General features: G+C 39.2%; 1 protein-coding gene and 1 long non-coding RNA gene across 2 annotated transcripts in view; one reads left to right on the top strand and one right to left on the bottom strand.

The window, feature by feature from the left end:
- The window catches only part of SYNJ2BP (synaptojanin 2 binding protein), a 45228-nt gene extending 32282 nt beyond the window's left edge, over positions 1–12946 (bottom strand). Inside the window, exon 1 of the mRNA XM_010335224.2 lies at positions 12765–12946. Within this exon, the coding sequence (XP_010333526.1) occupies positions 12765–12828 (64 nt within the window). The 5' untranslated portion in view covers positions 12829–12946. The remainder of the gene's footprint in view (positions 1–12764) is intronic.
- Positions 12947–12985: 39 nt separating this feature from the next.
- LOC141583515 (uncharacterized) overlaps positions 12986–27404 on the top strand; it is a 37632-nt gene continuing 23213 nt past the window's right edge. Inside the window, exon 1 of the long non-coding RNA XR_012516146.1 lies at positions 12986–13047. This is a non-coding gene — a long non-coding RNA (uncharacterized LOC141583515). The remainder of the gene's footprint in view (positions 13048–27404) is intronic.

The raw sequence follows: 27404 nt of genomic DNA, 5'->3' as shown, positions 1-27404 counted from the left end.
ACAAAACTAAAGGTTTAAACAGATTGTAGAAGGTTTATGGAAAAAAATAAATGAATGAATGAATGATAAGGGGGAAATAAATGTATAATAAATTTCTATCCTCAGGTAGAATGCCAATATCAAAAAGGAAGTATAGGACAAAACTGAAGGTTTGAACAGGTTATATTAGGTTGGTACAAAAGTAATGGCAAAAACTGCAATTACTTTTGCAGCAACCTAATAGAAGGTTTGTGGAACGTGAATCTCATGAATTTTGTGAGTGATCAAGTTGGCTAAAATTAGAAGAGGATTACCTCAATTTTCAAAAAATTGAGCATCAAAATCAAAATTGAGCATTAATATCAAAAGCACACTGATACAAGGCCTGAGTCAAAATAATGGGGTTTGGGGGGCACTGATCTGCTCTTTAATAGAAAACTGTAAGAGATTATAAAAGGGTTATGGAAATCTTGTGTGTTCAAAGCTGAATGAGATTAGATAGATTTGTTTATTAAAGTTAGCTTTGGCATTATACTGATGCAAAGGTAGAATTTGGTTTTCTCTTTTAAACAAGATTTTCATACAATAAGAGAGAATAAAAGACTTGTTCACCTTTTGAGTAATCTATAAAAACAGAGAGAAAGATGTGTTGGTCTTGTGCTGTCTTTATTAGGTCTTTGTTTGGGAAACCGAAAGAGTAAAGGTCTTCACTTTCAATTATCACCTGACTTAATTAATGACTATTATTTTACTGTGTCTTGTGATCTTGTTTTGATTGTTTTCAACCTGCATTATTTGACATGCTTTCCAAAACCAAATTTCAAACTCTAGTATTAATTCTTTTCCAAAAGGAACCTCTGGAAGTCCAAGAGATATATATTAGGCTTACATGTTAAAATGATGTAAGATCAACCTGGACAACATGGCAAAACCCCATCTCTAGCTAGTAGGTAGCTAGTCAGGCATAAGCAGGGCAGGAGGTGGCCTACCACCACACACACACACACACACACACACACACACACACACAGACACACACACACACAAAGAAACTTCAGGTTACCTTTGCAGAATAACACATGCAACAACTACACAATAAACTTTATATTTATAATGCTTATGAAACTGCCTTTGCAAAAATTGTTACTGAGAAAATTATGATGGTAAAAGAGATCTGACCTAACTGACTCCATCTATCTTGCTTCTAATTTCCAAACTGTCCTTGTTCATTTCTGAGTGTAGGCCAAACTAACTTTGGGAGGAACTTAACTTATAGTTTAACTTTGAAATAAAGATAACAGACCTTTGCTGAAATAAACCCCCTTCTTGCTTGGGGACTATGCTGCCTTTGAAGGACTAACAAATTAGCCACCAGATTAGAAATTCTGACTTAGGAGTCAGGCAGCTGGAGGCTGCAAGATTTTGAACTTCTCCAAATTGCTCCTGGGGATAACATCACTATTATAAAACCTAAGATCAGTGCTTGTGATATTTTGCAGATCCTGCACTTGATGGATCAGGCAACACCACCAAGATCTATAAACTGGCTCATCCAGTCTTTGTGGTCCCCATACAGGAAGTGACAAGGCAAAAAAGGACAGCTTCCCTATGATTTCATCTCTGACCTGACTAATCAGTGCTCCCCACTTTCCAACCCCCTACCTGCCAAATTATCCTTAAAAACCCTGATCCCTGAGTTTTCAGAGAGACTGACAACAAAACTCCAGTCTCCTGTACAGCCACCTCTGTGTGAATAAAACTTTCTCTATTGCAATTCCCCTGTCTTGATAAATTGACTCAGTCAAGGCAGCAAGCAAGTAATAAGAACCTATTGGGTGATTACACTTACACTTCATTGAATATGAATCACACCTCATTAAAGTTGAGATAAACCTAGTGATTAATTCTAAACATTTATTATTGACTCCTACTTACTAGGTTGGTACAAAAATAATTGCAGGTTTTTTTTTAACAGCAAAAACCATAGTTACTTCTGTACTAACTTAATATTAGTCAATAATAAAAGGCTAAAGTTTCTCAAAGCACCAATTTTGTGATAATTAAGCAAAAAAAAAAAAAAACAGTTATAGTATCCTCCTTACAACAGACTTTTTCTACTATTTCCTATGCAAATATGATAAAATGATTTCTAAAGAAATTCTAAATATATCACCAAGATTAAATGAAAGTAAAAAAAAAATGTAGAAGATGAAGTTTAAATTCAAAATCCCCATAATCTTCATAATCAACTTTCTAGATATCTTTAGACATTCTCTACTTTGCATTATGCAGTAAACAAAATCTAATATTTGCTATCTCCTTGCTTTTCACCCTATCATCCCCCACCCACAGCTACTGCTTATCTCCATGACTTTGGATGTCTTCTTCCCTTTGCCCAAAAAAATGAAATTACTTGTTTAATTGTCTCATTACCCTATTGCAATATTCATTTCTAGTAGACAAAGTAATTAGCTGCTATTCATTTTTATACCTCATGTGTCAATAATAGTACCTAGTACATACACAGAGCCCAACTGGTGTCAATTGACTGTTACTGGAATTGAAAATTACACCTAGGTTAGGAATTTCTAACGTTTCTAGTTCTAGGGAAATCTTGCAAGGTTAAAAATGTTTCTGGGAGCCTCTAGCAGGTTTTTTGTTTGTTTGGACAGGACTATTGCAGTAAAAGTGTTTTTAATAAACTAAATAAGGCATAAAAGGAGGGAAAAATAGAAATAGAAGCCCCATATCCCTGAAATTGCTGACACAGCTTACCCTACCCTTCCTGGACGACTCAACTCTTGCCCCATAAAGTCTACTCGCCACATAGCAGTACCATGAAAGTACTTCAGTGAATTAAATGAGTTGTTTTGTGGTAAAGTGCTTAAGACAGTACCTGGTACAGAATTATCACTACAAATATATTTATAAAACAAAAATCGGCCAGGCGCAGTGGCTCGTGCCTATAATCCCAACAAACCCCTTCCCTACTGAAAATACAAAAAAATTAGCCGGGCTTGGTGGTGGGCACCTGTAATCCCAGCTACCTGGGAGGCTGAAGCAGGAAAACTGCTTGAACTCAGGAGGCAGAGGTTGCAGTAAGCTGAGACCGTGCCACTGTACTCCAGCCTGGGCAACAAGAATGAAACTCTGTCTCAAAAAAAAAAAAAAAAAAAAAAATCATTTAAACCTCACAACTGAGGAAACTCATAGCTGAGGAAACTGGGGCAGATAGAAGTGAGGTGACTTGCACAAGATCACACAATTAGTGAGTGACAGAGTAAGGATTTGAATTCAAGCATTCTGACTTTTTTTTTTTTTTTGAGACTAAGTCTTGCTCTGTCACCCAGGCTGGAGGGCAGTTGCATGATCTCAGCTCACTGCAACCTTCACCTTCTAGGTTCAAGCAATTCTCCTGCCCCTGCCTCCCAAGTAGCTGGGACTACAGATGCCCACCACCATGCCTGGCTAATTTTTGGGTTTTTAATAGATATGGGGTTTTGCCATGCTGGCCAGGCTGGTCTTGAACTCCTGACCTCAGGTGATCCACCCACCTTGACCTCCCAAAGTACTAGGATTGTAGGCATGAGCCACTGTGCCCAGCCTCATTCTGGCTCCTAAACGCTATGCTCTGCTGCTCACTGCAATTATACTAAAACACAATTCTCTGTTGTATCCACAGTGCCTACCACAGAAGCTTTTCCCACAGTAATTGCTCAATAAATATGTGTGGATTGACAAAAGATGAATTAATGATTCAAATGATCAACCCAAGAGGTTAAACAGGCATCTTTTCATCCAAAACTTAAATTCTCTGGAGAAACTCTCTGGTCTCAAGATAAATACTTATTGTTACCTCCCCTAAAAGACAGCAACAAATATGCATTGACAAAAAAAGAAGATAAAGACGGAAAGTTTCTTACTTCAAAGGAACAGACAGACGGTGCAACAACAAAAAGCAATGTACAATGCCCACAGTTGGTCCCTCCCCAACTTGGTGCTCCATCGAATAGTGGCAAAAAGAATATGCCATACCACATAGATTTCAGGCAGTACCCACCAGGACATACAACGGGACCTCTTTTTATTGCTCCTAAACTTCTCTTTCAAATATCTAGGTAGGCATCCTTTTTCTCTTACTCTATAATAAGCCCTTGCTCAAGCAGTGCAAGTATATGCCTGGTCTCCACTAGATCATGCTTCTATATGTTCCCTTGTTTTCCAAAATAAAATATTTCAGTCTCTTCAGTTTTCCCTCATATTATAATCTATATGCTCTCCCCTTCCCAGATACTTGCCAGTGCCCTCTTTTCAACTTTTTCTTACTCTATTGTTTCTTATCTGACATGGTAAACTGCAAATTGCAGCAAGCATGAATACACCAAGTTCTGTAAAAAGAAAGAAGGACATTATCTAATTTGTTTCCAAAATATTTTCTAAAGACATTCTAGGTTTCTTGGGTCTTTGTCTGTAATAGCCCACTGAGTCTGGGTCTATAAGAAATAAAACATATATTACGAAGGTCTATGGCTCTTTGGTTATGTTACCTCTTCAGGATACTTAGCACATGCTTATCATAATCACCCTCAAACTTCAAACTCCTGGGCTCAAGTAATTCTACCACTTCAGCCTCCCAAGTAGCTAGGACTACAGGCATGCACCACCAAGCACAGCTAATGTTTTAGGGTTTTTTTTGTTTTATTTTGTTTTGTTTTGGTAGAGATGAGCCTTGCTATGTTGTCCAGGCTGGTCTTGAAATTCTGGACTCAAGCAGTCCTCCTTCTCAATCTTCCAAAGTGCTAAGATTACAGGCAACAGCCACCGTGCCTGGCCTGAACCGCAAAATTCTTAAAAATAGGGATTATTTCTTATTCTTTATTCTAGTATCCATGATTCCTAATCATAGTGTAGGCACACAATAAATGCTAAAAACATTTAAAAAATAGTTTTACTTTATTTTTCAGTCTTATGAAACCAGCAGTTCTGACTCTATCATCTAAGTATGATTTCCTTATTTTTCCCTCACTAAATAATTGTGTAATTATCAAATGTAATCATTGATCACTTTTCTGCCTAGTCACATGGCTTCACAAAATGTTTCTACAGTTGAACATCTATCAGCTTGCCTATTTCCCCAAAGTAATTCCCAGATATTTCATTGTACAGTTTTTCTTAAGTATTGTTTTGAAAAGATCTTAACACTGATCCTTGAAGCAATCTTTAGAGAATTGTTCCATTTACTTGATTCTCTCCAAGAGGTGTTCCATCTATTTCTTCTCCTTGTTTCTGATATCTTAGCCAGTTTCCTGTCCATCAAAATACAATGTATACATCCTAATTCTCTTTCTCAAATTGTATTTAGTGAAGAACCATGTTTAGCACTATTCAAAAGCTGAAACAGATCATGTTACTACTTCTCTTTATTTAAAACATGACATTATGGCAGGCACAGTGGCTCACACCTGGAATCCCAGCACTGTGGGGGGCTGAGGCAGGAGGATCACTTGAGCTCAAGAGGCTGAAGTTGCAGTGAACTGTCATAGTGCCACTGCACTCCAGCCTGGGTGACAGAGCGAGACCCTATCTAAAAATAAATAAGTACATTGGGCATGGTGGCTCACACCAGTAATCCTAGCACTTTAGGAGGCCAAGGCAGGTGGATAACTTGAGCTCAGGAGTTCAAGACCAGCCTGGGCAGCATGATAAAACCCTGTCTCTATGAAAAATACAGCTAATAAAAACATTAGTCCAGTGTGGTGGTGCATGCCTGTAGTACCAGCTACTTGAGGGGCTGAGACAGGAGAATCACTTGTGCCCAGGAGGTCAAGGCTGCAGTGAGCCAAGATCATGCCATTGCACTCCAGCCTGGGTGACAAAGTAAAACCCTGTGTCATAAATAAATAAATAAACATTCCATTATATTATTCTGACATCTATTAGTTTGCTCAGTCATTTCATGAACATTTACTGATCACTGTGCATCATGTACTAGACAAAGCATTAAAAAACATTAAAGACACGTGCATATGTATGTTCACTGCAGCATCATCCACAATAGCAAAGACATGGAATCAACCTAAATGCCAATCAATGGTAGACTGGACAAAGAAAATGTGGTACATATACGCCATGGAATACTGTGCAGCCACTAACAAGAAAAAGATCATGTCCTTTGCAGGAACATGGATGGAGCTGGAGGCCATTATCCTTAGCAAACTAACGCAGGAATAGAAAACCAAATATCACATGTTCTTACTTATAAGTGGGAGCTAAACAATAAGAACACATAGAGAGGAACAAAAGATACTGGACGTACTTAGGGTGGAGGCTGGGAGGAGAGAGAGGATCAGGAAAAATAACAGGTACTAGGCTTAATACCTGGGTGATTAAATAATCTGTATAACAAACCAACACGACACTGTATACCTATACAACAAACCTATACCTGTACCCCTAAACGTAAAATAAAAGTTAAACAAAAGAAAGAAATAAAATATACATTCTTTGAATAGAAGAGCTCAAAGTGAAGCAGAAGAAGGAGGAGACATAAGTGAGAAAACAAGTAGAAACAAAATTATTTATAGTGGTTCAGAGCTTGGAATTTTAAGTCACACAGTCCCGGATCCAAATATGTACTTAAAGAGTTGTATAATGCAGAAGTCAAGGTTTCCTCATTTCTAAAATGGGGATAATAATCATTTCATCTCTTCCTTTTTAGAAAGGGACAAGATAAAGTGCTTAGCTTGGCAATACATTACAGGCAATCTGTAAATGGTCTATAATACTGACAATAAGAGAGCATCTATTCTAAATAAAGATGGCTTCCTGGAGGAGCTAACTCTGAACTGAGTCCCAACCAATGACCAGGAAGTAGAAAGAATGCAGACAGAGCGTTAGAGAAAGGTTAGGTTTCCATACTTACACTAAAGACTCTCCATAATCAGATCTTCACCTACTCAGTTACTACTCAGCTACTTCCCTCTTGACTCTCTCAAAGGAAACTTCCCTTCTATCCAGGCTGGTTTACTCACTAACCACAGAATATGCTTTGCTTATTTTCTTTTCTCTATTATTGCTTAGACCAGGTGTCCCCAAACGACAGCCCGCGGGGCGCATGCGGCCCCCTGAGGCCATTTATCCGGCCCCCCTCCGCACTTCAGGAAGGGGCACCTCTTTCATTGGTGGTCAGTGAGAGGAGCACAGTATGTGGCGGCCCTCCAACAGTCTGAGGGACAGTGAACTGGCCCCCTGTGTAAAAAGTCTGGGGACGCCTGGCTTAGACCATACTCATCCCTGGCACTGGCCTTAGCCTAAAGCCTTTCCATTCCAGAAGACTCACAAGTTCCACCTTCTTTTAACTGACCATTTTAATGGTCCTCAGCAGCAGCTGCATTCTTTAACTTTTCCAACACAGTCAGATTACCATGCTCCTTTCCACACTTCCTTTGCCCTCCCACTAACTACCTGCTCATCATTTTCCTTAACCATCTGCATCTTTGCACTGAGACTTAGTTTTTCATATGTGAACATCATATGTCTATTGGATTGTAAATTCCATGAAGGCTAGAGAAAATAGGGCAAGGATATAGCATTTAGTCTCACATCTATTTGATACATGAAGAAAGGAATAGATCAGGATATTATTAGCAACAGTTTCAGTTCGTGTTAAACCCAAAGCTCATGACAGGTCTACAGGGGCTTAAATGATAGAGCTTAATGGGGCATCTTGATTTTAGGTACTCACCTTGATATGCCCTCAGCTCTATCAAGAGCAAACTATAAAAACTTTCCACTGTAGGTTATGATAGTCATTAAGATGCATCACATGCTTCTGGGAATAAGGCATGATGCAATAAAATAAAGGTCAGGAGAAAGGTTGGCAGTCAACTTCTTAAACATGGCTACTGCAGTGGAAAATAGTATATGGTAGAGCAAAATTAACACACCTAGGTTAAAATCCTTTGAAACTTACCTGCATTAGAAATTGGTCAAGTCCTTGACCTCTCTAAGGTAATTTCCCAATCTAATAAGGTGGATTAAATATTTATCACTCGGGTTGCTGTGAAGATTAAATGAATATGTATGTATAGTACACATATAGTATATACTTGACTACATCCAAGAGAATCGCTCAGAATATATATATGTGTGTGTTTATGCATATATATATATATATACATGAACTAGCATACTACCAGAAAGGCAATGCTTTCTTTAGTATTCATTATTAAAACACTGCCATCAACCTATCATCTTCTCCAAGGCCTTTAAAGAAAGTAAGAAAATAAACATTCTCTTTCCTCTTTAAAGATGGCGTATCAGGAGTAACTTGCTGAAACCCATTGAGGCCTCAGGCCTCAAAAAAAAAAAAAAAAAGTCCTAATCATAGTACCAGTGTACAGTCAGGTTGTCTTTATGGCCAATCTCTTACCTGCTGCAGTGCAAAAAAACATACTAAAAGTCTTGTCACAATTCTTAGAGTAACTGAGTTTTAAGACTCATTAAGAGACTTTCAATTTGATTTTTTAAAAAGTGAGAGCCTTAGACACTATAATCAAATTGGAATCCTACAGCAAAAAAAGAAAAACAGCATTCTACAAAAGATAACAGGTAAACTGTTCAACCCTTGAAGACATTTCAGATTTTAGCACTGCTTCTGAAATTCTTCAGCTCATACCGTTAGTCCAAAATGGCAGGAATCAAATAACAAAAACAAAACAAACAAAACCCAAAATGGTAGGAATCATAAAATAACATGTGGAATGGGCCAAAGAATTATGAAGTCTTGGAGATGGAAGAGACCTCTGAAGTCATCTAGCCCAAGACCCTCCTTTCAGTGGAGAAAGAAGACAACAGGAGAGATTCCATGCTATTGGGTTGGTGCAAAAGTAACTGCAGTTCTGTCATTGACAGTAGTGGTACTTATGCAGTGGCTCACACCTGTAATCTCAACATTTTGGGAGGCTAAGGTGGGTAGATCAGTTGAGGTCAGGAGTTTAAGACCAGCCTGGTCAACACCGTAAAACTCTGTCTCTACTAAAAATGCAAAAATTAGCCGGACATGGTGGCACATGTCTGTAACCCCAGCTACCAGAAGGAAGAGGCAAGAGAATCACTTGAACCTGGGAGGCAGAGGTTGCAGTGACCCGAGATCGTGCCACCGCATTCCACCCTGGCAACAGAGCGTGATGAGTCTCAGAAGAAAAAAAAAAGGAAAGAAAGAAAAGAAAAAAGAAAGTAATGGTACTTTTGCTCCAACCCAACACCTGTCAAGTTTCTTTAGCTTCCTCACTCACATTGTCATAATTTCCCCGAGACTTCCCTTGCACTTAGCAGATCACATAGAACAGGTTCAAGTGCCTTTTAATATGGGCCCAAACAGTGGAAAAATCCAACAGCATACATGTTCTTGGACCTGATTAAACCATCAAGTTCCTGAGTACAAAGCTGGACAAAGACAAAGAGTGACAATGCTGTCTACAAAAGAAACGCAACCTTAAAATTAGAGGATTTTCATATTTCTTCTATAGAAAGAAAGATACTTATGGGACTTCCAAAATTATGTAGAAATTTCTAGTGGTGATTAGTTTCTAGTGGGATTTTGTTTCTAGTGGGATTTTGAGACTCACAGTCTCTTCCCTATATATCTTCATGATGATACCACAAAGAAAAGCTGCATTAGACTCTCAAAGAAGAGTATCACATACTAGGAAAACAGTTCTGGTAAGTGATAAACATGAACTTGAAACTTTTCTTGTTAACTGAACCAACCAAATTTCAAATGAATGTTTTCACCCAAGTTCATTCCTAAATTTGTGGCTCTACTCTCCCAGGAAGTTCACTGACTTATATGATTACGACATGGAAATGCTTATGAAAATTTAGGAAGCCACTGAGTGAATAAATACATTCATTTGTAATAAGGACATGATACAGAAATCAACCCATTTTTAGTGAAATATATTAGCTAGACATAATTATTCCCTTTAAATAGTCCTTGAAGCTTGTCCTAATGCCAATGCCAATGTTTTGGGAAAATACTAACACTAGGAAATTTATGATTGCAAATGCCAAAAAAGATGAAGTGATATTACATTGAATTTTAAGAAGATTTCATGTTTAGAACAAGAGATAGACAGGAGATCTGGAAATACTGTGGATGCCACAGCAAAAGGACTATGTCAAAGTACATTAAATTCTTAAACAAAAGGCAAGAATCAAATCTCAAACATCTCGAGAGGTAATAAAATAAGTGAAGAGCTGGGCACCGTGGCTCACGCCTATAATCCCAGCAATTTGGGAGGCCAAGGCAGGCAGATCACAAGGTCAGGATATCAATACCATCCTGGCCCACATGCTGAAACCCCTTCTCTATTAAAAACACAAAACTTAGCTGGGTGTGGTGGCACACGCCTGTAGCCCCAGCAACTTGGGAGGCTGAGGCAGAATCACTTGAACCCGGGAGGTAGAGGTTGCAGTGAGCCAAGATGGCGCCACTGAGCTCCAGCCTGACCACAGAACAAGACTCTGTCTCAAAAAAATAAAATAAAATAAAATAAAAAATAACTGAAGATATTTAGGCTAAAGAAGAAAGAGGCAAAACAGGAGCAGAACTAGAGCATTTACTACTTACACAGCAATCAGAAAAGGAACTAGCATTGTTTTAAATGGTACTAGAGAACAAGTTACCAATGAATGAAAAGTACAGAAAAACAGATTTTGTTTTAAAAGTAACTTTCTATGTTAATCGCAAAAGTCAATACATATTAACAGTGAGTGAAGGAGAAATTTATATAAAATAGCAAAAAAATGAATCCAAGAAACTTGGGCATACCAAATGAGCCTTTGACTAAAGTTTAGGCCCACAAATGGAGCATGACATTAATCCATTAAGATTAGTGACAGGCCAGGCATGGTGGCTCACGACTGTAATTCCAGCACTTTGGGAGGCCAAGGCAGGAAGGCTGCCTGAGTCCAGGAGTTCAAGACCATCCTGGGCAACAAAGTGAGACCTTATCTCTAAAAAAAATAGTAATAATGATATTAGTGATGAGTTATATTCCACTAAGTAAAACCAACTTCCAATTTTTTATAATAGAAAAGAAGGCCAGGTGCAGTGGCTCATATCTATAATCCCAGCACTTTGGGAGGCTGAGGTGGGTGGATCATTTGAACTCAGGAACCAGCCTGGGGAACATAGTGAAACATCGTCTCTGTTAAAAATGCAAAAAGATTAGCCATACGTGGCAGTGTATACCAGTGGTACCAGTTACTCAAAAGGCTGAGGTGGGAGGATCGCTTGAGCCTGGGTGGGAGAGGCTGCAGTGAGCTGAGATCGTGCCACTAAACTCCAGCCCGGGCAACAGAGTGAGACCCTGTCTCAAAAAAGAAAAAAAAAAAAAAAAAAGAAGAAGAAGAGAAGACATAAAGTATGGGTAATTCTGAAAGTCATATTTTATAAAGAATAATCTATCCAAGATGATTAGGCTACTGCAGAAATGCAGATGAGAAAAGGTGATGGACTACCCTACGTAGTGGTAATGGAAACAGAAGTGAAAGCATTTCAGGAACATTTCAGAAATGGAGCTCATGGTACTTGATGATTTATTAGAGACTCTTGGAATACAGTATTAGTAGGATTTATTGTGTCAGTTTAGCCATTCATCCATTAGCAATAACAATAGGAGACACATACTGCCTACCATGGGTCTGGCAATGTTGTAAACATTTTACATCCTTCTCACAACACCACGAAGTGTATTTACAACCATCCCCATTTTAGAGATGATAAACTAAGGCTTACATCACTTAAGTTAGCCAATAAGTACTAAAGAACCAGTAAGAGGTTAGATACAAGATTTGAACCCAGATACTGTAATTCCAAAGCTAAAGCTCTTAATCAATGAACTAAACAGCTGTAAAGGAAAGTCAACATAGTCCAAAGAAGGCAGAATGTAGTAATGTCAAGAGCCTGGTTTAATGAAGAGCCTCAGTGGAGGAAGAGGATAGCAGTTTGGCTACTCAAAATCACATGAGGTGTTCATTTAAAAAAAAAAAAAAATATATATATATATATATATATATATATGTATACACACACACACACACACACACACACACACACACACACGTTTCACGTTTCGTTTTGAATCCAAATCCCTGCAGATGGGACATAGGAATTAAACTTTTTTTATTTTTTAAATAAAAGGCAAAACCAAAAAGCCCTGGGTAATTATGTGGCAGAACCAAGTTTGGGAACCTGTGTCAATAAAAGATTTCTAAGGGCTCTTCGTGATTTAACATTCTAGTTGACGCTCTAAATCAATTTCCCAGAAATGAAAGGAGCAAGGAAGGGTTCCCAGCTGCAGGAAAACGGCTATGCATTCAGAGTCCACACCGTTTATGCTCCCCTTGTACTAAACGATCCCTCGTAGGGACAGGGATAGAACAGACAACGGAAGGAAGGATGTGGTGTCCAAGGTAAGCTGGCTTAAAAGAGCAGGCTTTTAAAAAGGCTTTTCTAGCACGATTTGCAGAAAGAATCCCTTCTCGACTATATATATTTTGTGGCCACCCGACTGGATTTTGAGGTGGATTCCTCAGACTCGTATCTGGCTATTGATGGATTTCAATGTATTTTCTCTAAGCACCCCAAAGCTTTGGAGGAAATCTCTAGGTTGGGGCCTGCCTTCTCGGAGGCCAGGTGAATCCCGCTCAGCAGCAGAGGTGTCGGCAATTACACCCTGTAATCCCCTACTATCCGATATGGCTCGTTCCGCACATACCTGAGGGTCCTCTGGTAAGATTGATTTCTTCCTCAGTGACCAAATAATCCACTCTTCCGTTCATGTTTTACAGCTCGCCTGGCTTCCTACTTGGGTCAGCTGGAGTTCTGCAGGTGAAGGTGAATCAATCTCAGCGCTGCGCCCACAGCACAGCACTTTCGGTTTCAGCAGCCTCGAGACCCGGAAAAGGAAGTTCAAAGGACTCGGAGCGCTGGGAATGCTGGGAATCGTGGTTCTCACCGCCCACGGGTTGCAGTTTTTCACCGGTTCCCGAAGTCAAGAGGTGAGCAAGGGGCAAGTCGCCATTCTAACTTGCCATTGAAAGCAGGCGGGAAATGGGGTGGCTAGTAAAAGTAGGGGACCTAAAGAAATTGATGTTGTCGAGAAAAAAATAAAATCTCCTGCCGTCCTAGAAAATCTAAACAAATGTAGAAAGGGGAAAAAAAGTTGTATTATTCTGTAAGCATCGAACCAGCCTGAAATGGTGTCACAGGCAATCCACTAATGAGATTGCAAAGAGAGACAAAAATCTCGCCTTTTATGTAGCCAAGCACACGCGTGTACTCGTGGAAGACGAGTTAATGACATGGTTTGGTATTCAATTTTTTGGTAGTTTACCCTTGGAGTGGCTCTCTGTGTTGGCTAGTTGCCTTTATCCAAAGGAAAAATAAAATGTTATCTCTGTGACAAACAGGTACTTAAGGCTTGGAGCAGGGGCTTGGGTTAACTCCTGCGGTGTGGAACACGGGCACTGTCTACCCTGATACTTACATTTCAAGGAGTTGGCTCCTGGGATCTTAAGAAAAAGATTCCTAGCCGGGCGCGGTGGCTCAAGCCTGTAATCCCAGCACTTTGGGAGGCCGAGGCGGGTGGATCACGAGGTCAAGAGATCGAGACCATCCTGATCAACTTAGTGAAACCCCGTCTCTACTAAAATTACAAAAAAATAGCTGGGCATGGTGGCGCGTGCCTGTAATCCCAGCTACTCAGGAGGCGAGGCAGGAGAATTGCCTGAACCCAGGAGGCGGAGGTTGCGGTGAGCCGAGATCGCGCCATTGCACTCCAGCCTGGGTAACAAGAGCGAAACTCCGTCTCAAAAAAAAAAAAAAAAAAAAAAAGATTACTGGTTTTTATCTGACAAGAGGCTTATTTAGCTTTTATTTTTTATTTTTTTATTTTTTTATTTGTACCTGGGTATTTAGCTTTTAAAAAGACACACACACACACTCACACACACACACACATGGATTATAATTACAATTTACTCAAGAAAAATTTTTAAGAAAAGGGGGTGGGGGAATGTCTCATCCTTTTGGCAACCGGGAAAATTCAATATTTTTAATTTTTTAATACTTACAATAAGGTTAACGCATGACTTAGACTTTAGCCCAGTCTGACTTTTGGAATGAGACATTCGAAACTGAACTTGAATGAAACTACAGGGGTCAAAAACACAAAAGCCTTAAAAGCCAGGAAGGTAACAACCTTGTGAAGCAAACTGGAGTTAGACCACAGGGATTGGTGGGGATCTTAGAGGACTAGGAAGTGCAAGGCCAATATAAAGACATTCAAATTCAGAGTAAAAAACCAAAGCAGCACTTTGGAAGGCCAAGACAGGCAGGTCACCTGAGGTCAGGAGTTTGAGACCAGGCTGACCAAAATGGAGAAACCCTGTCTCTACTTAAAATACAAAAAATTAGCTGGACGTGATGGCGCAGGCCTGTAATCCCAGCTACTTGGGAGGCTGAGGCAGGAAAATCCTTGAAACCAAGAGGTGGAGGCTGCAGTGAGCCAAGAACCCACCATTGCACACTAGCCTGGGCAGCAAAAGCGAAACTCCATCTCAAAAACAAAAAAACAAAACAAAACAAAACACCAAAGCAGCCGCTACCATGTTTATCAAACAGAAAAACAGGAGGAGATGGGGTCAGATTTGGCAGGAAAGCCTCTTATTTGCTCACTCTGAGAGAAGTTAAGATGAAATAGTGGAAAGAACACAGACTATGCCTTAAGACCTGAGCTCAAGTTTCCATTCCATTCCCTTACAGTTGTCTGTCTTTGAGCAAGGAACCCAACATCTCTGAACTCTGTTTCCCCATCTTAAAAAGGGATTGATAGTGATTCCTTACATGTTAGTTGGGTGAGTGAATAAAATTATCATTATAAAAGGCAGAGAATGATAAATGAAGAAAAGTAAAATACAAAAAAAAAGACACCGGGGCCCGGGTACAGTAGCTCACACGTGTAATCCCTGCACTTTGGGAGGCCGAAGTGGGCAGATCACTTGAGGTCAATGTTTGAGACAAGCCTGGCCAACATAGTGAAACCCCATCACTACTAAAAATACAAAAAAATTAGCCAAGTATGGTGGTGCGGGCCTGTAGTCCCAGCTACATGGGAGGATGAGGCAGGAGAATCGCTTGAACCTGGGAAAAGGAGGTAGTGTGCTGAAGTCACACCACTGCACTCCATCCTGGGCAGCAGAGCGAGACTTTGTATCAAATAAATAAATAAATAAAATTAAATAAATGACATTGTAATGTCAAAAGAGAAAAGATCAAATAGAAATGTGGGAAAAATCAAGAAGTCATCAATGAGGAGATTTGTAGGGAAAAAACGCAAGGTTTCTTGTAGACCACTGTTGGGGTGATGGTGGGGGAATATCCTCTCGGTATCTGGAAAGATTATCCTTTTCATCTGAGCACACAGCTTCAAAAGAAACACACAGGGCAGTGAAAGAAAAAAGTATCACTAAATTAGTTGAGGAAATACTGGTAATAAGTAGAGTGAGAGATGGGGTGTGTGAATTTGCCTTTATTCTCTAATGGAAGTATGGCGTTGGACGCTTTTAAACTGAGTGAGTCCATCTTGAATAGGGGCTGGGTAAAATAAGGCTGAGACCTACTGGGCTGCATCCCCAGGAAGCTAGGCATTCTTAGTCACAGGATGAGATAGGTCACCAGAAGGTACAGGTCACAAAGACCTTGCTGATAAAAGAATGCGGTAAAGAAACCAGTTAAAATCCACCAAAACCAAGATGGTGATTAAAGTGACCTCTGGTCACCCTCACTGCTCATGATTTGCTAATTATAATGCATTAGCATACTAAAAGACACTCCTACCTGCACCGTGACGCTTTACAAATGCCATGGCAACATCAGGAAGTTACCCTGCATGGTCTGAAAAGGAGAGGAACCCTCAGTTCCAGAAATTGCCCACTTGTTTCCCCTAAAACTCATGAATAATCCACCCCTTGTTTAGCATATAATCAAGAAATAACCGTAAAAATAACCAAGCCACAGCCCTTGGGGCTGCTCTGCCTATAGAGTAGCCATTCTTTATTCTTTTACTTTCTTCATAAACTTGCTTTCACTTTACTGTGTGGACTTGCCCCAAATTCTATCTTGCACAAGGTTCAAGAACCATCTCTTGGGGTCTGGATCAGGACCCTTTTCCAGTAACAATGGAAGGATGAGGAAGCTAGCTGGGGTTGATGATATGCCAGTAGTCCCAGCTACTCGGGAGGCTGAGGCAGGAGGATCACTTGAGCTCAAGGGTTAGAGGCTGCAGTGAGCTATGATTGAAGCACTGTGCTCCAGCCTGGGTAACAGAGCAAGACCCGTTCTCTGTTAAAAAATAATAAAAGTAAATAAATTTAAAAAAACAATGAGGGAGGTTTAATATGTAGGAAAGCAAAAGACAGAGGAAATGAGATTCTACTCAAAAGACACAATTGAGAAAAATTATGGAATCAGGCTGGGTGCAGTGGCTTACTCCTGGAGTGTAGCCTTTACCTCATGGTCCAAAATGCTTAAGATGGATTTTGGAACTTCAACCATCATATCTACAGTCCAGGAAGATAATGAACGAGAGGCAAAGAAGACCTCCTGGAAATGTCCCTATACTTCCTTAGCTGATGAAACTCTTTTCTGATTGACATACTTTTTTACTTTGTTTTATTAATATTACACTTAATCAGGTTATATTAGTTTGTTAGTGTTACTGTAACTAATACTACAGACTGGGTGACTTAAACAATGAAAATTTATTTTTTTTACTGCTGTGAAGTCTGGAAGTCCAAGATCAAAGTGCTGGTAAAGTTGGTTTCCTCAGAGGCTTCTTTCTTTGGCTTGCAGATGGCCATCTTCTACCTTTAACTTCACGTAATCTTTCCTCTATGTGCACACATCTGTTTCCAAATTTCCTCATCTTATAAGGACACCAGGCCAGGCGCAGTGGCTCATGCCTGTAATCCCAGCACTTTAGGAGGCTGAGGCGGGCAGATCACCAGGTCAAGAGATCGAGACCATCCTGGCTAACATGGTGAAACCTTCTCTCTACTAAAAATAGAAAAATTAGCTGGACGTGGTGGCGCATGCCTGTAGTCCCAGCTACTCAGGAGGCTGAAGCAAGAGAACTGCTTGAACCCGGGAGGTGGAGGTTGCAGTGAGCCAAGATTGCACCATTGCACTCCAGCCTGGGCAACAAGAGGGAAACACCATCTCACAAAAAAAAAAAAAAAAAAAAAGGACATAATTCATATTAGATTAGGACCTGCCCTAAGGACCATATTTTAACTTACTTTTACCTCTGTAAAGACCTTTTCTCCAATATGGTTACATTTAGAGGTATTTCAGCAAATGAATTTGGCAGGTGTACAACACAGCCCATAACACGGATTACAGTGAAGTCACAGCCTTTGGTATTACAGTGAAGTCACAGCCTTTGGTATTGCATATCTCTGCTCTGGCCCATTACATGTTGGTTTTAAAGTTTAGCCTTGATAGCAGTATTATTTCTTTAATTTTCAAGTTCTTGCAGAAATTTGCACCGCTGACCCCAGCTATTGATGATAGCAGGTATCCACAAGGCATTTACAATTATTTCATCTTCTGCTGTCCTTTTTGATTGATACTCTTTATTCTTCTGTATATATACACTATCTTTTCAAGAAATCTAATTCAGTCCCCTGGCTGTAATGCCATTAATATGCCAGCTCTCATGTCTCTTCACTGAGCTTCAGCATTCTGTAGCCCAGTTACCCACCTGTCATCTCAAAATTTAGATGCCTAGCAGGCATCTTAAATTATGATAAAATGCGAGTTTCTAATCTTTATACCTCTAAACTTATACCTGCCTGAGTTGTTCCCCTTCCTTGAGTAACTCAGTTTACTTAGTTCATATGAAAATCTTGGAGGGTGCAGTGGGAGAAAAAATTTAAAAAAGATAAAGAAAATCTTAAGAACAGTTTTCTATTCTGTTATTTCCCTGACAGTCTACATTCACCCCATCAAAGTATAGGTGTTGCTATGTATAAAATAGAGTCTATCTGATCATCTCTGATACTACCAGCTTATTACAAACCAGTATGCACTGCCTCTACTTCTACTATTCTTCCTGAAAGCTTTCTTCTGCTGCTCACTTGATATCTCCCATCTCTTCTTCTTTCAGCTGGAGCAATCTTATAAAAATGTAAATCAGATCATGTCATGCTCCAATCTCAATCTTTCAGTCATTTCCATCTCATGTAGAAAAAAGTCAGTATCCTTAACCTTGCCTCTAAGACCAGATAATCTGGCCTTCGTCAAGCTCTCTAACTCATCTGCTACCACAACCCCTTCCCTCATTTATTACTTTACATCTATACTGAACTTTTCTCTGTTTCTCAAACAAATACATTTGGTTTTGCTTAGGTCTTTGCGTTGGCTGTGCCATCTGCCCCACTGCTTCTTGTTCACTGCTTTATCTCCAGTATGTATAAGAGTTGCCAACACAAACCTGGCTTTATTATTATTATTATTATTTTGTAGCAATAGGGTCTTGCTGCATTGCCCAGGCTGATCTAAAACTCCCCGCCTCAGGCAATCCTCCTTCCTCAGCCCCCACAAAGGGTTGGGATTACAGGTATAAGCTACCATGTCTGGCCTCATAGTAGGCTTTCAATGAATAAATGAATTTTAGTGATGATAAAACTTAAACTCAGTCACTTGCTAAAGGTCACACTGCAGCTGTCATTTGCTGTCTCATCACCTGCTGCAGTCACTAGTGTCCTAGTTTTGCTGCCTGAATTCCTCTCAGCCATTCTCACTGACATTGCTGATGCACTCAGAATGAGTCGCATACACCAGTGAAATGGAAGAGAAAACCTAGGAGTAAACCCATGCATCTACAATGGACTCATTTTTTGACAAAGGTGCCAAGAATATACGTTGGGAAAAAGACAGTCCCATCGATAAATAGTGCTAGGAAAACTGGATGACCACATGTAGCAGAATGAAACTAGACCCCCTACATCTCAACATATACAAAAATCAAATCAAAATGGACCAAAGACTTATATCTAGGACCTCAAACTATGAAACTACTACAAGAAAATATTGGGGAAACTCTACAGAACACTGCTCTGGGCAAAAACTACTGAGCCATACCCAAAAAGCACAAGCAATCAAAGCAAAAATGGACAAACGGGATCACATCAAGTTAAAAACGTCTGCAAAGGAAAGAAACTATCAACAAAATGAAGAGACAACCCACAGAATGGGAGAAAATATTTTCAAACCACCCATATGACAAGGGATTAATAACTAGAATATATAAGGAGCTCAAAAAACTCTAGGGAAAAATATTTAATAATTTGATTTTAAAAATGGGGAAAATATCTGAATAAACCTTTCGCAAAAGAAGACATACTAATGGCAAATAGGGATATGAAAAGATGCTCAACATCATCGATCATCAGTAAATCGAAACTATAACGTGATGTCTTTTTACCCCAGTTAAAATGCCTTTTATCCAGAAGACAGGCAGTAACAAATCCTGGCAACGATGTGGAGGAAAGGGAACCCTTGTACACCGTTGGTGGGAATGTAAATTAGTAGAGCCACTATAGAGAAGGGTTTGGAGGTTCTTCAAAAAACTGAAGGTAGAGTTACCGTAAAATCCACTAATCCCACTGGTAGGTATTTAGTCAAAGGAAATGAAATCAGTATACCAGAGATGTCTGCACTCCCATGTTTATTGCAGCACTATTCATAATAGCCAAGATTTGGAAGTAAGATAGTGTCCATCAGCAGATGAATGGATAAGGAAAGTAGTGCTCCATTGTATATATGTATTACACAACTCCTGGTCTCTGTGGAACTTTTATGGTTAGCTACATTGTGTATATGTAATACATATACCCAATAGAGTACTATTCAGCCATAAAAAGGATACCATCATTTGCAACAACATGGATGGAACTGGAGGTCATTATATGTGACTTCCATGTTGCACTAAGCAATGAAGGTCGAGATGACAAAAGCTCCTTATAAATCAGAGCTTCTTCTTAAGAGAAAACCCCCCTGAGAGTTGGCACAGTCAGACAGGGAGAATCCTGCTTGTCACTTTGTATCTCAAGTTCCCAGCCTTTTGGCTGGCTGCCAGACATGACTTAACAATCATGTTCCCCAAATGGCAGAGACCAGAGAGAGAAATTCACACTTGGTTACAAAGCCAAGCTCTCAAGACATAAAACAAAATGAAATGAGATTCTTCCTATGATTTTCCACCTTACAACAAACTACCCAAAAAGACAAAAGGAAAATAAAGACTAACTCTGGGGGCAGGGGGAAAGGATCAAATGAAAAACAAGACTACTCATAAACACCAAAGTCACTTTGCCCCCAAAACTAGTTCACATGAATGTTTTGTCCTGCCAGTCTAAATTTAGAGGGGGAAAAAGGAAGAAAAGAGTCTTACCACTCTCACCTCGACTACAGGCAGAGATTCCCCACAGCAGCGATCCAGCAGACTGACAGTGTTAAGAATTCTTACTTTTGCCAGCCTTTTGTCAGAGGGCCAGGATTTCAGGTGCAGCAGTTTCAAGCAAGCAGTGTTCCAGGCAGTTTGGTGCCACATTGGGCACCAAAATTTGTAGGGAATGTTACAGATCACTTCCATCTATCTCTGACTGAGTCTAGGAACAATATTGACACAAGACAGATTAAGAGGAGAAAAGGATACAAGTTTTATTATATTTTACATGTACAGGGGGATCCTCACAAGAGAGTGAAGATCTGAAAACATGGCCAAAACAGAAAGCTTTTATATTTTTTAGACGAAGAACAATACATCTATTAAAAAAATGACAGGACAAAGGGATCTAGGTTAAGGGCAGTAATTCCAGGAAGGTCGCTAGGATATATACTGGGAAGGTGTAAAGCTAGTAGAAGGTAAGGGCTGTTAGGTTTCTTTGTATAGGTCCATTGCAGCATCATTTCCAGTCTCTGGTGATAGGGTTATTGTCTTGTCCTAGTACAGGAAAAGCATCTTTCCCTATGGAACTTTTAAAAAAATTTTTTAGACAGAGTCTCGCTCTGTCACCCAGGCTGGAGTGCAGTGATGCGAACTCAGCTCACTACAACTTCCACTTCCCAGGCTCAAGCAATTCTCATGCCTCAATGTCCTGAGTAGCTGGGATGAAAGGCATGTGCCACCACAGCTGGATTTTTTTTTCTTTTCTTTTCTTTTCTATTCTTTTGAGACAGAGTTTTGCTCTGCTGCCCAGGCTGGGGTGCAGTGGCACAATCTTGGTTCACTGCAACCTCTACCTTCTGGGCTCAAGCAATTCTCTAATTCTCCTGCCTCAACCTCCTGAGTACCTGGGATTACAGATGTGCACTACCATGGCCTGGCTAATTTTTGAGAGATGGGGTTTCACCATGTTGGCCAGGCTGGTCTCGAACTTCTGACCTCAAGTGATCCACCTGCCTTAGCCTTCCAAAGTAATTTTTGTATTTTTAGTAGAGACAGGGTTTTGCCATTTTGGTCAGACTGGTCTTGAACTCCTAGTCTGTATGGAACTTATGGTTTGCTACATTTGGGAACCAGCAGGTCAAATGGCTGTTTTTGGAAATGCAGTTTTTGAAGTGCTTTCAGCTTTAAATAATCAATATGCCAATTTGGCATATTTTGTGCATATCTTTAACTCCTTCACATGACAGCCTGGAAGCAAGGTCATTTCTTCTTTTGGGCCCTATTCAAAGATGACCACTTCATTATTATCTAGTATATGGGCCAGAGTAGTAGTCATAGGTGAAAATGTTTGCTTCAACAACCCATGGAGGAATATAGCAGGCACCACCTTTTTCTCTGTGATAGGGAATGCAAAATGAAGCAATTTGCCTTTACTTGGAGGGTATATCCCAACATGGCTTTAACCTCTAGATGCCTAAATACCTCTAGACCCCTAAATACTCTAATAAAGTATCATGTCCCCAAATCTTTCGTAGCCCTGGAGTGCATATCTCTTAATAAGATCTCCAGTGAACCAACAATGCAGCCCCATCAGCATGATACTCAGTGAAATGAATCCGAAGAAGGTTTTCTATATGTTCGAACAGCCTAGATCTCTTTAGATTATATTATGCCAGAGGCAGGTGAGTTAACATAGCCCTGGAAGCAAACCTGTAAATAAATATCTGTGTCCATGCTATATGAGTGCAGATTTTTTCTGATGGCTCTTTTATGATCAGAATAGGAAATAACACATTTTCAGTTCATTGGCTGCATCCAGTGCACCCATGGTCATATTAATCTGATCAAGCGTGTTTATTTGGTGAAGAGGCTAAAATGAAGGCACATAACATATGCTTTTCTATGAAGTTGTATTATCAGGATTAGGCTAGCCTCAGAATATGAATTTGGAATCTATTTTTTTTTCTTTTTTTTTGTTTTAATTTTAGGTTTGGGAGTACCTGTGAAGGTTTGTTACATAGATAAACATGTCATGGGGGCTTGTTGTACATATTATGAAAGCCCAGTACCCAATAATTATCTTTTCTACTCCTCTCCCTCCTTCCAACTTCCCCCCTGAAGCAGACCCTAGTAGCTGTCATTTCCTTCTTTGTGTTCTTAAGTTCTTATCATTTAGCTTCTACTTATAACTGAAAACGTGGTATTTGGTTTTCTGTTCCTGCGTTAGTTTGCAAAGGATGATAGCCTCCAGTTCCGTCTATATTCCCACAAAACGCATGCTCTCATTCTTTTTTATGGCTGCATAATATTCCATGGTGTATATGTACCACATTTTCTTGATCCAATCTGTCATTAATGGGCATTTAGGTTGATTCCATGTCTTTGCTATTGTAAACAGTGCTGCAGTGAACATTCATGTACATGTGTCATTATGGTAGAATGCTTTCTGTTCCTTCCTCTGGATATATACTCAGTAATGGGACTGCTGGGTTGAATTGTTGTTCTGATTCTAGATCTTTGAGCAATCACCATACTGTTTACCACAATGGTTGAACTAATTTACACTCCCACCAACAGTTGGGAGTTTGTATGAGGGTTTGTATGAGGGTTCCCTTTTCTCCGCAACCTCACCAGCATGTTACTTTTTGACTTTTTCCTGAAAGTTTTAAAAAATTTTTTTCATTTTTTAAATTTTTATTTTACTTTAAGTTCTAGAATACATGTGCAGAATGTGCATGTTTGTTACATAAGTATATATGTGCCTTGGTGGTTTGCTGCACCTATTAACCCTCCATCTAGGTTTTAAGCCCCACATGCATTAGGTATTTGTCCTAATGCTCTCCCTTCCCTTACCCCTACCCCACGACAGGCCCCAGTGTGCGATGTTCCTCTCCTTGTGTCCATGTGTTCTCATTGTTCAACTCCCACTTATGAGTGAGAATATGTGGTGTTTGGTTTTCTGTTCCTATGTTAGTTTACTGAGAATGATGGTTTCCAGCTTCATCCACGTCCATGCAAAGGACATGAATTCATTCTATGCTATAGCTGCATAGTATTCCATGCTGTATATGTGCCACATTTTCTTCATCTAGTCTATCATTTATGGGGATTTGGGTTGGTTCCAAGTCTTTGCTATTGTAAATAGTGCTGCCATAAACATATGTATGCATGTGTCTTCATTGGATATATCCTTTGGGTATATACCCAGTAATGGGATTACTGGGTCAAATGGTGTTTCTGGTTCTAGATCCTTGAGGTGTCGCCACACTGTGTTCCACAATAGTTGAACTAATTTATACTCCCACCAACAGGGTAGAAACATTCTTATCTCTCCACATCCTCTCCAGCATCTGTTGTCTTCTGACTTTTTAATGATTGCCATTCTAACTGGCCTGAGATGGTATCTCATTGTGGTTTTGATTTGCATGTCTCTGATGACCAGTGATGATGCACTGTTTGTCATGTTTGTTGGCTGCATAAATGCTTTCTTTTGAGAAGTGTCTATTTATATCCGTTGCCCACTTTTTGATGGGGTTGTTTATTTTTTTCTTGTAAATATCTTCAAATTCCTTGTAGAATCTGGATATCAGAACTTTATCAGATGGATAGACTGCAAATATTCTCTCCCATTCTCTAGGTGGCCTGTTCACTCTCATGATAGTTTCTTTTGCTGAGCAGAAGCTCTTTAGTTTGATTAGAAACCATTTGTCAATTTTGATTATTGTTGCAATTGCATTGGTGTTATAGTCATGAAGTCTTTACCCATGACTATGTCCTAAATGGTGTTGCCTAGGTGTTCTTCTAGGGTTTTTATGGTTTTAAGTTTTACATTTAATTCTTTTATCCATCTTGAGTTAATTTTTGTATAAGGTGTAAGGAAGGAGTCCAGTTTCTGTTTTTTTGCATATGGCTAGCCAGTTTTCCCAGCACCATTTATTAAATAGAGAATCCTTTTTCCATTGCTTGTTTGTGTCAGGTTTGTCTAAGATCAGATGGTTGTAGAGGTGCAGTGTTATTTCTGAGGTTTCTTTTCTGTTCCTTCAGTCTATATATCTGTTTTGGTACCAGTATCGTGCTGTTTTGATTACTGTAACTTTGCAGTATAGTTTGAAGTCAGGTAGCATGATGCCTCCAGCTTCGTTCTTTTTGCTTAGGACTGTCTTAGCTATATCAGAGCTTTTCTGGTTCCTTGTAGAATCTGGATATTAGAAATTTAAGGTAGTAGTTTTTTTTTTCTAGTTCTGTGAAGAAAGACAATGGTAGCTTGAGGGGAATAGCATTGAAGCTATAAATTACTCTGGGCAGCATGGCCATTTTCATTATATTGTTTCTTCCTATTCATGAGCATGGAATTTTTTTTTCAATTTGTTTGTGTCCTCTCTTATTTCTTGAGCAGTGGTTTGTAGTTTTTCTTGGAGAGGTTTTTTATGTCCCTTGTAAGTTGTATTCCTAGGTATTTTTTTTCTCTTTACAGCAATTGTGAATGGGAGTTCAGTTATGATTTGGCTCTCTGTTTGTCTATTATTGGTGTATAGGAATGGCTGTGATTTTTGCACACTGAGTTTGTATCCTGAGACTGCTGAAGTTACTTATCAGCTTAAAGAGTGTTTGAGTTAAGATGATGGAGTTTTCTAAATATACAATCATGTCATCTGCAAACAGAGACAATTTGATTTCCACTCTTCCTATTTGATTACTTTTTTATTTTTATTTTTCTCTTGCCTGATTGCCCTGACCAGAACTTCCAGTATTACATTGAATAGGAGTGGTGATAAGGGCATCCTTGTCTCGTGCCAGTTTTCAAAGGGAATGCTTCCAGCTTTTGCCCATTCAGTATGATATTGACTATGAGTTTGTCATAAATAACTCTTATTATTTTTAGATATGTTCCATCAGTACCTAGTTTATTGAGTATTTTTAGCAAGAAGGGGTGTTGAGCTTTATCAAAGGCCTTTTCTGCACCTATTGAGATAATCAAGTGGTTTCTGTCATTGGTTCTGTTTATGTGATGGATTTACATTTATTGATTTTTATATGTTGAACCAGCCACGCATCCCAGGGATGAAGCCAACTTCATCATGGTGGTTAAGCTTTTTGATGTGCTGCTAGATTCTGTTTGCCAGTACTATATTGAGGATTTTTGCATCAATCTTCATCAGGGATATTGGCCTGAAATTTTCTTTTTCATTGTTGTTGCATCTCTGCCAGGCTTTGGTATCAGGATTATGCTGACCTTATAAAATGAGTTAGGAAGGAGTCTGTCTTTTTTGTTGTTTGTAATAGTTTCAGAAGGAATGGTGCAAGCTCCTTTTTCTACCCAATGTAGAATTCGGCTGTGATTCTGTCTGGTCCTGGGTTTTTCTTGGTTGGTAGGCTGTTAATTAATACCTCAATTATAGAACTTGTTATTGGTCTATTCAGGGATTCAACTTTTTCCTGGTTTAGTCTTTGGAGGGTGTATGTGTCCAGGAATTTATCGATTTATTCTAGATTTCTAGTTCATTTGTGTAGAGGTGTTTATAGTATTTTCTGATGGTAGTTTGTATTTCTGTGGGATCAGTGGTGATATCTCCTTTATCATTTTTTACTACATCTATTTGATTCTTCTTTCTTTGCTTCTGCATTAGTCTGGCTAGTGGTTTACCTATTATTCTGTTAGTCTTTTCAAAAAACCAGTTCCTGGATTTATTGATTTTTTTGAAGGGGTTTTCGTGCCTCTATCTCCTTCAGTTCTGCTCTGATCTTAGTTAGTTCTTGTCTTCTACTAGTTTTTGAATTTCTTTGCTTTTGCTTCTCTGGTTCTTTTAATTGTGATCTTAGGGTGTTGATTTTAGATCTTTCTCACTTTCTGAAAGGGGCATTTAGTGCTATAAATTTTCCTCTTAACAATGCTTTAGCTGTGTCCTAGAGATTCTGGTCCTTTGTATCTTTGTTCTCATTGGTTTCAAAGAACTTATTATTTATTTCTGCCTTAATTTCGTTATTTATCCAGTAGTCATTCAGGAGCAGGTTGTTCAGTTTCCATGTAGTTGTGCAGTTTTGAGTGAGTTTCTGAATCCTGAGTTCTAATTTGATTGCACTGTGGTCTGAGAGACTGTTTCTTATGATTTCTGTTCTTTTGCATTTGCCAAGGAGTGTTTTACTTCCAATTATGTGGTCAATTTTAGAATAAATGTGGTGTGGTGCTGAGAAGAATGTATTTTCTATAGATTTGGGGTGGAGAGTTCTGTAAATGTCTATAAGGTCTGCTTGGTCCAGATCTGAGTTCAAGTCCTGAATATCCTTGTTAATGTTCTGTCCCATTGATCAGTCTAATATTGACAATGGGGTGTTAAAGTCTCCCACTATTATTGTATGGGAGTCTAAGTCTCTTTGTAGGCCTCTAAGAACCTGCTTTATGCATCTTGGTGCTCCTGTATTGGGTACATATGTATTTAGGATAGTTAGCTCTTCTTGTTGCATTGATCTCTTTACCATTATATAATGCCCTTCTTTGTCTCTTTTGATCTTTGTTGGTTTAAAGTCTGTTTTTATCAGACACTAGAATTGGAACCCCTTTTTTTGTTTGTTTGTTTGTTTTCTTTCCATTTGCTTGGTAAATATTTCTCCATCCTTTGTTTGTTTGTTTGTTTGTCTGTTTTTTCTTTTCTTTTTGCTTTTTAATTTTTCCACCCCTTTATTTTGAGCCTATGTGTGTCTTTGCACATGAGATGCCTCTCCTGAATAAAGCACACTGATGGGTCCTGACTCTTTATCTAACTTGCCAGTCTGTGTCTTTTAATTGGGACCTTTAGTCCATTTACATTTAAGGTTAATATTATTATGTGTGAATTTGATCCTGCCATTATGATACTAGCTAGTTATTTTGCCAGTTAGTTGATGCATTTTCTTCATAGCATTGAT

Source organism: Saimiri boliviensis, chromosome 2, assembly GCF_048565385.1.
Source record: "Saimiri boliviensis isolate mSaiBol1 chromosome 2, mSaiBol1.pri, whole genome shotgun sequence".
Taxonomy (NCBI): domain Eukaryota; kingdom Metazoa; phylum Chordata; class Mammalia; order Primates; family Cebidae; genus Saimiri; species Saimiri boliviensis.
Note: the sequence above shows the minus strand (reverse complement) of the source record. Positions and strands in the feature narration are given on the sequence as shown.